Source organism: Argiope bruennichi, chromosome 6 (genome assembly GCF_947563725.1).
Source record: "Argiope bruennichi chromosome 6, qqArgBrue1.1, whole genome shotgun sequence".
Classification (NCBI taxonomy): Eukaryota; Metazoa; Arthropoda; class Arachnida; order Araneae; family Araneidae; genus Argiope; species Argiope bruennichi.
Window position 1 is genome coordinate 90898663 of NC_079156.1, and position 14279 is coordinate 90912941.

The window sequence follows — 14279 nt, forward strand, 5'->3', positions numbered from 1 at the left end:
GAATTTTCTTTTGTGCGGCTTGTATGGCGTATTCCTTTTGCTTCAATTAACAATTGAGACTATTAAAGTTTATAAAAACATTCGAAGCACCCAACGTACTTAAGATTCCTATTAATTAGGTCTTTTATTTGTCTTTATTGATTTTGAGCTTCCATCGTGCAACATTTGTCCTATATTGCGTGCTATACTACTGTAAACTGCATATATCTTTCATGCTTATAGAATCAAAGGAATAGGGAAGAGAAAGGACAGCAAAAGTCTTTTTTTTTTTTAATGTGAGATTACGAACTTGATCTCTTGCTTAATATGTTGGATCAACTTTGTGATCTAACACGACAGAAATAAGTTTATTAAAATCAATTCAACTTAACTCTTTGTGAGAAGCATTTATATATAGAGAGATATATATAAAAATAGCATGATTTTTACTTTCCTACTCGGATTTTGCTTTAAATATCTGCCTTTGTTTTGAAAAATATCTGAAGAGATTTGGGTAATGATGAACATTTTTCTTTCCAAATTCTAACTAAACTTCAAAATTTAATGGATTTCCACTGGATTTTGTATCTATGTATCTCAAAATTAACTTTTTTAATAGTTACAAGATTTTAAAAGCTTATAAATTTTAGAATATATTTTTTTAAGCTCTGCAATATAAGATTATTTTCTTTTTGTGCTAATTTTTGCATTGCAATCGCGGAAAATCTAATTTTCTAGGAATTTAAATCCAAGATATAGAAACATTAAGATAGCGGATAAAAAAAAAATTCTTCTTGTTTTATTTTGACAGAAATTTCTATAAATAAAATCAGAGTTAAGATGAGTTTACTCAAAGCTGAATTAATTTGATATACCCATCTTAAAAAAAAAAAAAAAAAAATTTAAACAAACTAAAAAAATTGTCCTATTTTTACTTCATGTTAACGGAAACATTATTTTTAATTTTGTTTGCCGGAGAAAATGTTCAACTAGACAGAATTTTATTTGAAATTTGAAGATATTTCTTTCTTTAATTTTCAGTTTAGTTGTGCTTCAATATAAATAAGGTTAAAATCCGCAAATCTATTTCATTAAGTTTTTTAGCGTTAAAAACTTTTCTATTAATTGCATTAAAAAAAACAAATTCCAATAAAGATTTTATCCATTATATAGTGAGGTAAATTCTGTGTTAAAAATAAAATCGAAACGTAAAAGAAAAGAAAACTTTGAAATATACGGAAAAATCTCGCAATTAATTCATATGTTGACTTACGATTCCTATTCAGAGATTTTTATATCCTTTAAATATTTTAAAATGCTAGGATTAAAGTATTTCTTCTTTGAAGAACATATCTGAAAACGGATATTGCTCCAGATTTCGAAATTTTTTGCAAATTGTTAATGTAAAATTCTAAGATTCGAGACTGTTCAGCACATTAAATATTATTAAAAAATATACTTAAGATTTAAAATAAATGTTATGCGATAAATATTATTTTATGTTTTCATCTTCTATTTCATTAAGGTATAAGGTAAATTTTCAATGACGTTCAAAATTAAATGTTTTTATTTTTAAAGGTTTTTTACTCAAAACTTTATTTTCATGAATTAATTTAAGAAAGAATATGTAAATCGTAGTATATCAAAAATGCGAGATAAAATTGGATCACGGAAATTCAAAAATATTAGATACACCGCGTTTTTGTAATGCCAATATATATCAATTGAAATCAAAATATAATAATGCCTTATATAAATTGGCTATATTTCACTTGCTGATATGATTATATTCGATTATATTTCACTATGATTATATTGGTTAGACTTTTAATAACTTGATTGGAAAGAATCCTTTGAACAATAAATACAAATGTTGGGTAATTGTGTTGGAATTGCGCATAAATATTTAATGTATGAAATATAACTTTTATAGTGCATGAGAATTATTGCAAATATTTATTCGATATTTCGAAAACGTCTGCAGTTGAATCAATAACGCTTGCGCTAATATTGAGAAATTTTGAGAAATCTAATGGATGGTAACTCGGTATATGTAAATTTATCTTTACAAAAAAAAATCAAGTAAAATTCTGCGATTCGGGATCTAAAACTTTCCGCGAAATACCAATTGTTGAAATTGGTACCTACATCATTAAATAACAGAGAAATTCGATTCTCCTTTCATCGCATTTATCTGTCTTCCCGATCCATGGATTCACGACTTTCACATAGGACGGGCGAAAATGAAATGGTAAAGAGAAATAACAAAAATAAACAAACATTTTCTGACCGGTTGCCGGTAAGAATCTATAAAGACGCAAGACAAAGAAAAAAAATCATCCATATCTTCCCACGTGCTCTGCGCAAAATCCCTTACTCTTCGACCAATGAGAGTGAAGAATCAAATATCTAAGTATCTACCTCCAGGCAAAGTATCCACTATAAAAATGTGGCCTAAACGAACGCGGTATAGCATTCGATTCTTTCGAATCAGGCGATATTTCTGACCGGAATCTTTTTCGCAGCTTTTGATTCTTCTCTCTCCCCACCTTTTTTTGTTGCTGTGTCTGTGTGTTCCTGCTTTGCCTGCTTTCAACCTTCCCCACCCTTCCCCTCCACCATAGTGAACTGGGGATATAGCGAGATCCGGACGCCGAGAACCTTCAGTACTCTTCAACCCATAGAGCAGCATCCTTTCTCTCACACTCCTAGATGCAGTTCCTCAGGGTCGTTCGTCACTCTGTGCTTGCCGTTAGGAAGAGGAGTTCTGCTGCCGCAACCGCGACGGTAGGCTGCCCTTTCCACCGCGCCGAGCCGGAGCGGCCGTCTGTTAATACAGTTTATCGCAAAGTCTTGCCTTATAGTGCCATCCCCTCTTCCAAGGGGCTTCCAATTGTGGGCACGCTGCCTGAATTTTTAATGCGAGGAGGCGCTAGAAAACTTCATGAGTACTTTCATATGAGGCACCAGCAGCACGGTCCCATCTTCAGAGAGAAAATTGGAAGCCTGGACGTAGTGGTCATTTCTGATGAAGATCACATCAATAGAGTATACAGTGCTGAAGGAAGACATCCTATACACATGGTGCCTGAGGCTTGGGTTAAATATAACGAGAAAAGAGGAATTGAACGTGGATTGTTCTTTATGTAAGTACTTTTCCCAAGCCGCTGTTTTTGAACATTTTTTTTTTTTTTTTTTTTTTTTTTTCCAGTCTCAAATTCAGTGAAACCGACAATCATACAAGTACGTGTTTCTGATAGCATAGTATTAACGTATTAATATGCGGTGGGATAAGGAATCTTATAAAATCAAATAATTTCGTTCGCACTTTCGATATCTATTTCGGACTATTTATCTTTAAGAGTATTAATGCGACTAAAAAGCTTTCAACCTGGTTCGGTCACTCATAATAATTTTAAAAAAAAAAGCAGAAGACCCTTGCTTGAAGGACAGTAACCTGTATGCATGCGAGATCGAATCTTGACAAAAATCAAAACTGTCATTTAAACAATTAAAAAAATATATATATATCAAAAAATGGTATTTAAGCAAGGCTCTTGAAAAGTACAAAACTTATTTCATTGAACTTGAGTACTTTTACTCTCTTCTATATGTAAGAATTATCTGTTTGAATATTTTGTTTTTTAAAATCGTAAAATCATTATTTTTTAATAAGTAAAGAAAGTTGAATCTCGATCCTGCATTTGAAAATATGTATCAAATTTTCATGTTTTTAAAGCAAAAAAAAGTTAAGTGCTAAATAGTAACTTAAAATTTTTTAGTCGGACGTAATCGAAATATTGTAATCTACAAACTGCATAGGTGCGAATAAAGTTAATTTTTTATTGGTGCTGTAATAAAATTTTACTCTTGAACGATTTTTTGGGGGTTTTTTCTTTATGTTAATTTAATAGTAGTGATAGCTTTACAATATCAATTCTAAAAAAAATATACGTGAATAAAAATGGTTCTAAATTTGAGTCGAAGCAGTTTTATAAAATTTTCTGGACTTTTCATAGTCCAACATGAAAATTATCTGAATTTAATTGCATCTAAAATTGAATATTGCAATTGATACATAGAACATTAATCATATTAAATATGCAATTAAATTTATAATTTAAGCGTCCTTGGATAGTATTTTTAATTCTGTAAAATGGATAAACAAAAGTTCTCAGTAACGATAAAAGCGTTGATTATAGATTATTAGAATTTTTTTTTAATTTTAGTATAGTTTTCAATTTTATTTTCTTGCTGTGTTTTGAGACTGAAAAGTTTTCTGAATGAAAGACCTTTATTATATAAAGAGTCCAATTCTTATCATTAATATCGCACAAGCTGAATTTGCCATTTTAATACCCACCACGAAGTACGAGAATGTTCCAGAAATACATTTACTTTCTAGTTTTTATGAAACTAAATTTATATGTAGTCGGAATTTTTTCTGTGAATAAATTTTCATACAAAATTTTGAAGGGTTTACAAATTATTTTTTTTCCCTAGGGATGGCGAGAACTGGCGCAGCAAGCGAATGATGTTAAATCCAGCTCTTATTCCCAAAATCAACCAGCAGTATGGCGCGGTTTTCAGTGAAGTTACTGATGACGTTATCAACAGATGGGACAAGATTATTCGAATTGATGATGGCGTATTGCCGAATTTGGAAAATGAGCTGTACAATTGGTCTGTTGAGAGTAAGTATATTTGAAAAAAAATCTCAGAATTTCTCTTGCGTTTTCAATGTTAAAAAGAAATGACTTCTGTGTTTTTGTTAAGATACAAGAACAGAATGTTTTTACAGTTTTATTCGTGCTAATTTGATTTTGAGAATATTTTCTTAAATGAAAATGCGTACCCAAGTTTAGAATTTTCTTTCCGTGTGGAATATTTTCTTATTGGGGAAAACGTTTTGCAATTCTAAAAGCATATTTCATAAGAATCTAATCTTCATTATATCTGAAACTTTCTTCGTTGTTTTTTGGAATTTATTAAATAATATGAAGGTTAAAAACGTCGTTGGGTTTTTAACTGTTATGACTTCCAAAAAATATCAACAAGAGATTGATTTCATTTATAGGGGGAAACGATAACTGTAAATACCCAAACTAATGGAACTTAATTTTAAAAAATTCCATTATGCGGAATAAAGTGGTATCTGCCCTTTTCGATGTTTTTCTGAAAATCGAGTCTGACGTTATTAATTGCGCAAGATGTGTGCTACCTTAAAAATAAGCGCGGAAATGAATTACCAGAATAAGCAGCTAATCAATTCAATATTGCAATGCGTGCTCTAAAGTTGATGTCCTCACTCGTAAGCAGACAGCCTCGGGTCTGAATATTTACCTTCCATCGTTTTTCTCGTTTGGGGTGACAACCCCGTTATTACAGAGCATGAAAACTTATTTAAAAAAAGATAACCGACTCGGGAAATCTGTAGCTTAGCGAAATGTTGCTTCCGCAATCTCGAGGAGTCGCTGCCTTCTCGAAGGCGTTGGCGCAGACTATTTCGCAACATACAGAACTGGGATAATCATTATTCAAGGGAGGAAGCCAATAAAAGCTTTTTGTACCTAATATTAAATTGCTATTTACTGCAGCAATTTGCGTTTGGAATTATGACAATGAAGCACGTCTTCATCGCATTATATTTTAATCGTTTCACTATGATAATAGTATATTAGGCTACCTTATAATTATGTAACATGTCCTTCATTTTTATTTCTTTAACTTGGTGAAGTCTATAGCTTCTCTTGGAACTTACTCTACGTACTTTTCTTGGGATCTATTAATAACTGAGCCAATTCTGACACTTCTTGATTTTGATAGGTAAAATACATATTTTATTTTAACAAAATTGTGCAAATATTTTAAGCGCCAAAACTGAAGTAGACCCTTATTAAAAGAGCGAATTTTCTAAATTCGCATTTTGGGTACAAAAAACTTGGTAAATACTGACACATTTACTTGAAACATTTTAATTATGAATATTTCTTATTTAAAATTTAACCAAATCTTTGTTTTAACATTATTTTACTTGCTGCTTATTTAAAAACAAAATTGCTTCTCTATTAATTTTGTAAAAGACTGATCATACAGTACTCGGAATTTCAGTTGCATTTTCGGATTTCAGTAAAGAATGTTTAGCACGTCCCTTCTTAGTGAAGAGTTCTATCAACGAAAGTGAAAACGTAAGAAAAAAAAAATCGACTAAGGAGAGCGAAATAAAGAAGGAACATCTTTTTCACCCGTGACATAGATTTTATGTTGTGAGAAGATGGGCTAAAATTGTGTCATTGTCAGTAGGAGCAATGAAAGGCCGTGGCCTTGACGTAATTCGGAGATGCCTTTTTTGAACTTCAGTTCCGAATTAACCAGTTCTCAACCTTGCGCTCTACTTAGAGTGTTAATGGAAGGCTGACCTGACATATGAACTCTTGTCAAATTCTGTAAATGCGATACGGAAGTATACAGAAAAATGCAGTAGAGATGCCAATGAAGAGTGCTGTACTATTGTTCCAATACTCGAGTTTTATTCCGATTAAACACGTTTATGTAGTTGTCTAATCTAAAACTAATATCTTGGCATCTCAAATTTTAGTGTCGGTAATGAAACCAATTCATATTGGATTTTATTCGTTTCCTTAACTTCTAATTATCTTCGAGTAACCCTCTATTACTTACGAAATTTTACCTTTTGCATTTAATTATTTAATTGCTTCTAACAAACTTTCTTGCAAATCTCAAATTGTTCGTTGAGTTATGAATTTCTCTTATAGCCGTTGGAACAGCTGTAATGGGACGTCGTATGGGCTTCGTTTCTCCACCTGGTACTGAGAACAAAATGCAAGAATTTGTTCACCAAGTGCAACAAATATTTAAAGAATCTGCAAAACTGGCAGTCGTATCGGCTGATTTTGCGAGCAAGTTTAGACTTCCCGTCTGGAAAAGATTTGAAAAAGCTGCCGATGCAGCCTTGGAAATGGGTAAGACATTGAATATAATTTTAAATAGTCCTGTTCTTATGGAAATTGACTTAGATTGTTATTTCAAAATTTATCGGTGTGCTATACTTTTCAAAAAAATTATTTCAGCCCGCAGCTTCGTTGAAGAACGCATTGCAGAAATAAACAATCAGGTAGCATCCGGTGAGAAAGTAGAAGGTATTCTTAAAAGGATGATTGATCATAACCTTCCAACCAACGAAATCGTCAACATTGTCGCAGACTTGATTCTGGCTGCAGCAGACACTGTAAGTAAAGCTCTGCCGACTTTTCGTAATCCTGTATGAAAAATGTTCCATGAGCGTGCTTCAGCATATGCAAGCATTGCAATGATTAATCGTAATTTTTTTTTTCTTACAGACGTCGCATGCCACTCAGTGGGCTTTGTATTCATTGGCAAAACATCCTGAATGTCAAGAAAGAATCTTGGAAGAAATCAATCGCGTTGTGCCTAAAGGAGAGATTGTCAATAATACCCATGTGCAACAAATTCCCTATTTGGCGAAGACTATAAAGGAAACTCTAAGGTAATTTGCAACTTTCATTCTCTGCATCTTGAGTTTTCATAGTCTTTTTTAATCCTGTTAACAGGAAACATTCGTTGATACAATATTAAAGTAACGCAAGCTCATCTTTACACAAATTTTATAATCGAATTTCACTATTCTTACTTCCTGCATATTGCTTGCCTATCTACACAAATACAGATGCATCCTTTTGCGATTATTGTGTTTAATTCTTTTTCTCGCTTTTTGTAGAATGTACCCAATTGCTTCGTTTTTGACGAGAGCTCTGCCGACAAACATCATTCTTGGAAACTATGAAATTCCTGCAGGCGTAAGTACAATTTCTAATATTTTAGTTTGCATTTGAATCGTTTCTCCGCATAAAGGATCGAAATAAAATAGTTTAAATGGGGAAATATTTCGGATAATTTAAGTAAATCTAATGCTTTAATGTAAAACCTAATGCTGAAATATTAATTTCATAGTCATACTTTCCTGCTCAAAAATTTGCATCCTGGATTTTCCAGGATTGCACTCTTTCGGATTCGTATAATTCAAGTAAAAAATGAAACGTATTTTTACTTTGAAATTTTATTTTGGTGTTATTGAAGATTCAGTAGCAAGAGAAATGATATTTATAGCGCAATTAAAAACTCTTTTCATAGACATAAATTTTTATCCCAACTTTAACACCAAGAAAGCAATCTGAAATCTTAATAGTACCGCTTTAATTCCTCGCATTACTTACAGAAAAAGTTAATTTTTTTAGAATTAGGCTTGTAATTCATTTTCCAGTTAAATCTCGTTCGGTAATTATATCAAACTGCGCCCATGCTGTTTTATTGCTGTTTTTGTAAGTTGCAGCAAAATAAAACATAACACGATGCTCTAATTCGAATGGTGCAATATTAGTCCTTTTTAAACTCTCTCAATTTTTTGAAAATCGAATTTTGCGAGCCGAATTAGCCGAATATAATAGCGTAATACTGGAATATTGTGCAATTTTTAAGTTTTGATTCTAATTTTAGTTTCAATTTCTACAAGGCACTAAAGTAGCGAAATTTCTTTACTTTTGTTAAGTTGGACATAATATTTAATTGGTATCAAGAATTTGTTGAATAATTTCTGGTTTCTTTTCACAGAAAATGTTCTTCATGTCTCAGTATACGGTAGGAAGAGATCCTCGTAGGTTTAAGGATCCAGAACAATTCAATCCCGACAGATGGCAACTGAATACCACCATGAAAAATGGATGTATGCCGTTTGGTCATGGATCAAGAGGATGCATTGGAAAAATTGTAGCAGAGTTAAAAATGCAACTGCTATTAGCAAAAGTAAGAATTTCTCTATGATAAAATTCACTGTTTTTGTGAATGCTGATACACGAATAACTCTAAAATGCATATTTCTAAATACTTTACCAGTTGTTAGTTTCATTAAATTGTTTGATGGCAGATGGATTTTCTATCTCTCTTATACATTCATTTAATGCTAACAAATCTGGAAACCTACAAAATCGCTTGACGTCTCGTTTCTTAAAAAAATTATTTAAAACGATTTTCGGATAGAACTCGAAATGAAAATTAACCTTTAGTAATAAGACTCCAAAAATACAGAGAATGACGTGTTGATGTTAAAACAATTAATTATAGAATTCAAAATTCAATGCAAATATGCATACATCCTCAATCTTCATAAAAGTATTCTGATTATGTATAATATACCTGTCAATCAATTTCTATTTGAATATTCATAAATTGGAAAACAAGATTTTGCATAAAATCTTGGTTATAAAAATGGTAATATTTCATTTAACTTGGCGGAGCTTTCTAAAATCCAACTAATCTTGAGCGTTTCGTAATGTCATTCGTCTATATGGGTTATGATAATTCGTAAAAGCTGTAACGCGAAAATTTATTCAAAGCATAATATATTAACACTTTGCACTCGGATGGCTCCTCTCGGGCATCATTCAAGGCTATTTCATTTTGCCGTTTCATTTTATTTTTGATTGTTAAAAACTTAGTGGTAAAAAGATAAATTAATATTTCGGAGAAATTTAAATTAAAATTATATTTTGGGGAACAGTAAACATGTCTTTGTATTAGGTGAATTATGAATCGAATTACTTTTCTAAGTATAAAAGATTATATATCAGATGGTCTCATTTAATTCCCCAACTAAATGAAACCACGAGATAATTTGGGTTTACTAATTTTGTTGATAATACTTTGCAAATTTATCTGCTTCTTAAACTACATTGCGAGAAGTCTTCTTAATTTTTAGTTAATGAAGCAACGTTCACAAATCTTAATATTAAAAAAATTGACAACTTGATTCAAACAAACATATCATCATAATCATTTTCTGATCTTTGATAAAAATGAAGCTTTTTTAAACTTTGAAATACTCAGTTTCTTAATGTTCGAAAGTCGCCAAGTATTTATATTTTCCAATATAGTAATACTTATTTGTTGATTGATAGTAAGCATGGTAATTTATTTTATAGGCAGTTCAACAATATCACTTGGAAGCTAAGAACAAAGACATTGGAATAACTTTGAGAATGATCACCACTCCTACAGAACCAATCCAGCTCCATCTATCCAAGAGGACGTGACTGGCAGGAGATTGCTGAAGAAACTTCGGGGGCATTTCAAAAGCTTTTCTTGCCATTTGTAATGGCTCCAATGTTTCTGGAAGATCCGTTGTTCTTCCCTTATCTAGTCCTCTCGGCTGTGTTGGCACACTGGATCTTGTGCTCTAGATTTCTTTCTACTACTCCTCTCCTTGTCATTTTATAGATGGTGCTAGTTAGCTTCTATTTCGAAGAGCACGCTTGTTTTATCCCAATTTTGAAAGGGAAAAGGATCAAGACAGCTAAAGCAGAGACTCTTTGAAGCAAATCCTTGTGATACAAACAGTGCAAAAGTATTTGCTGAAGATCAAAGAATATACATCTGTCTTGAGCACTGGCGATTGTTGCAATATGAGTTATTTCTAAATGTTTTAAACAATGTAATGTTGTCTTTTTATATATTTTTATATTTATATCGAATGCATTTCGAAAGATATGCATTCCGTAGAATTATAATAGGTTTAAGACCTTACAGCAGAGAATCTTAAACTTTTCTGTTCGCGACCTCCATTGTCTCCTTTATATCTATAAAGAAATTCGCGAATTTGAGTATCTCAAGGAAATGTAAATTTCAATGAACCGTTAAATCAAAATGACTCTGGTTACTTTTATTTTTTATATATAATATAAATGAAATTCGAACTATGGAAATTTCGATATTTAAAAAAATCGAATCGCTTTTAATGGGGGTCGGAATTTACAGTTTGATAAGCCCTGCCATAGAGTTAATTGAAAGATTTATTGCATTTGATGTGAATACCGGCTTCGGCTCATGTTTGCACTTCTCTACTTTTTTAATCCTTAATAAGTTAAAAAAATTGATTTATTAAGAATAGGAATTGAGAAATTTTTATTGGAATATACAGTTTGAAAATGTTTCAGAAATGAACTCCTTGGTAGTAACCGAATTCTGTATTGCAGAAGGAACTACAAGATTTCATATAAAATAATCTTTTGCGATTTTATGATAAACGGGTATCTGAATGTTTTAATTCTGCAATATTTTTTGCGTACATATCTATTTATATGCTGTTAATGTTCAGATTCAATAACAGTGGAACAATCTCAGGAATTACTTAGCTGGAATACAGCAATCAATCTTGTTAAATTTTGAAAATCCTTTTAAAAGCATTGTATACACAACTTTCAACATAAAATGGATTTTTAGAATTTTTATGCAAAATTTATAAAGTTCATTCGGTAGTTGAATTTTATACTATTCTAGAATTGTATATTATATTGTATGTTCTCAAACTAAGAAATTTTATTGCTCTAAATTTTATATAGAATGTAAACTACAAATCTACAAGTTTTTATTTAGGAACTTCCAAATAACTTCAAAATCTTAACACTTAACAGGAATTTCAATAATGGAAGTTTGTATCTTTTAAGATTAAAGACGCTTAAAACCATTACCTACTCAATCGCAAGCAACTGTGAAAATTCAGAAATCTATTAAGATCGTCATTAAAAAAAATCAAAATTGAATCTGAAAATGCAACGCCATTGCCACAAGTTTTTCCCCTTCCATATTTATTAAACTTATTTGGGACGACTGTTGGTCATCCTTGAAAGTGAGCATTTAAATGATATACGGGTATCTTTCACTTTGCCAAACTGAGCGAAAATTAAAATCTGCCTTCTACACAAATAAAAAGCTGTTGAATATTTAGCTGTATATTTAAACCATTAAGCACTTTTTAATTTACTTCAATTTTTGGCATCGAAATTTTTAAAGCATTTTTAAATAAACTTTTAAAAATTATGTTTAGCTCGAAATACTCAAGTGCATTTTCTTTGAGAATGATATAATTTACATATTTTAGAAGCAAACTGCTAAAAATATTATCAATATCTTCTGAAAGACTGCACTTTAGTTTAAATACAGCACTTTTAATCAAAATACATAAGCATTTGCATTATTGAAACAGTAATATAAACTCATTTTAGTTAGAAATGGTGAAAGCTTATTTTTATATTAATTTATTTATATAGCTTAATTTATCTATGTATAGTTGCAGATATGTTAATCTTGTGTTGCTTCGTTGATAATTTTCTTTGTTTTCTTAATTTTATATGAATATTTTTGTTGTCTTTTGTCATATATTTTTAATCAATTGTAATTTCTCGTGTTCAAACACGAAGAAAATGTATTTTGATGTTATATTTATGATGTAAATTTTGATTCGTCTATTCAATAAATTTATACTTTACTAATTTCCAGTCTCAGTCTTCGTAGATTATAACCAACAGCTTTCAGTGCTTCTCAGATTCTGGATATTCATGTTTAAATATATTCAGTATGTCTGCACTCTTTAAAACATTATCGGATATTTTTTGTATCGTCTATTCGTAATTAGAATTGAATATGAAATTAATCACCGTCTTGGAAAATAAAGCTTGGAATTTTCAAATGCAAAAAATCCTATGCAATAATTGCATCAGTTAATATATAAAATTTGAAGGTGAGATTCAAATTTGATTGAGAATTTAAGCAGAAAGTAATTGAATCGTGCAGGCATCGGCTTTCGTTGTAATATTCCGCAGAAGCGAAATTTGTTCTAGAAAGACTTGATTTTTACAGATATATAACCGTCATTCTTAAACATTACGATCTAATATAATCAAAGTTTTGCATTGTAAAATCCAAACAAATTCATCTAATGCTATGTCCAAATGGAAAATCTTGCTTCTACTTTACCCCTTTCTAAGGCCGTGGGAAGTATGCTACCCACCAAATTTATCAATCTTTGTATGGAATTATGTAGGTTGGCATAAGTTCTGACAAATTTTTTTAGAAAGACCGAAATTTAGATGCTTCAGTTCTTTATCTCACACAAAATGATGCGTCTTGGTTTGTCATTTAATTATAAATCAAATTAAATTTATCTAATGAGCGAAATGAATCCCTTTTTTATACTAATTTCAAGCCAAAAAATATTTTAACATAATATGACTAGAAAAAATGGTCCTTTAAAGGGTTAAGCAGCTTTAAGATAATTTTGCATTGGGTTTTAAACTGGTCCTTTTATACCAATTTGCATTTTAAAAGGAATTGTGTAAAATGATGTCTTTATCTATCTGCAAAGTACTATAAATTGATATGAGCTTCGTGGATATTTAAATTTCGTTTATAAACATGTGCAGACATTAGGAATAAAGCTATTTAAAGCTAGCCAAAATTTTTGTGATATTTGATTGGATATATTTCAGTCGGTGGTTTTACACGTCAGAAATGAGTATTGTATCTTTATATTGGTTAAAGTTTGAAAATAATTGTTGATAACTACGGCTCAATCTTTGGCTGCATTTTCATTAATTTTTTTCAAATATTCTTGATTATACGGGAACTTGTTATTAATATATATTCCAAATATTATTAAAATGACCACGCAAATTAATGGCCATCAACATTATTTACAGTCGGTTTAACATGTCTTGTCTTTTAACAAAACGGAGAATTTGTGAAGTTAACTATATTATAAATGGTTTATAATACAGATATTAAAATGGCATGTAATCATGAGCGACAATCATAATTTTTTGCCGGTTAAAAGTAATCCTTATCTTCATATGTAATTTACCCTTGATTCAAAAATGCAAAACATGTACTTTGGGAAATGTGAAAGGATAAATGATTTATAGATATTGCAAAGGAGAATTGTATTAAATATGTACTTGCTTATTGAGAGCCTATTTGCAAAATGTTTTATTTTCCTCTTCAAGTGAATAAATTTATTTTTCAGTTGATAAATATGAAATTACGCTCTAAAAAACAGCATAAAATACTTTTTCTTAAAATTCCAGAAAAAGCATCTTGAAATCTTCCATTTTCAACAAAACGATTTCAAAGGTAGTATTATGATTATTGTATGTCATACAAATATTTACAAAATATTCAATTGAATAAAATTGTCTAGAATAATACAATATTCAATATGGCGAGTTCCATATTATTTAAAATGAGGGATTCTTAAATCTCCTAACGCAGGAAAAAAAAAAAAAACGCCTATCAATTGCAAAAATTGCATCAACTTCAGGTCTTTATTAAATATAGATAGATTCCCAAAAAAAAAGTAAATTACTATTGTCTGAAAATTAAAATAATGCTCTTTCTCAAAATTAAGTTTTAAAAAAATTATTTAGTTATTTGCA

At 30.5% G+C, this 14279-nt stretch overlaps 1 protein-coding gene across 2 annotated transcripts; it reads left to right on the plus strand.

The window, feature by feature from the left end:
• Positions 1-418: 418 nt before the first annotated feature.
• LOC129972360 (cytochrome P450 315a1, mitochondrial-like) lies at positions 419-12261 on the plus strand. 2 transcript variants are annotated; one of them, XM_056086477.1, is made up of 9 exons: positions 419-493; positions 2604-3125; positions 4483-4673; positions 6756-6962; positions 7071-7228; positions 7341-7507; positions 7739-7817; positions 8629-8820; positions 9996-12261. In XM_056086477.1, exons 2-9 carry the CDS (start codon positions 2692-2694, stop codon positions 10104-10106), a joined length of 1539 nt encoding a protein of 512 aa, XP_055942452.1. In that variant the 5' UTR covers positions 419-493; positions 2604-2691; the 3' UTR covers positions 10107-12261. The 2 variants fall into 2 exon arrangements, with proteins under 2 accessions (XP_055942452.1, XP_055942451.1); XM_056086476.1 differs by lacking the exon at positions 419-493 and having other exon boundaries at positions 2293-3125.
• The last annotated feature ends 2018 nt before the right edge of the window (positions 12262-14279 follow it).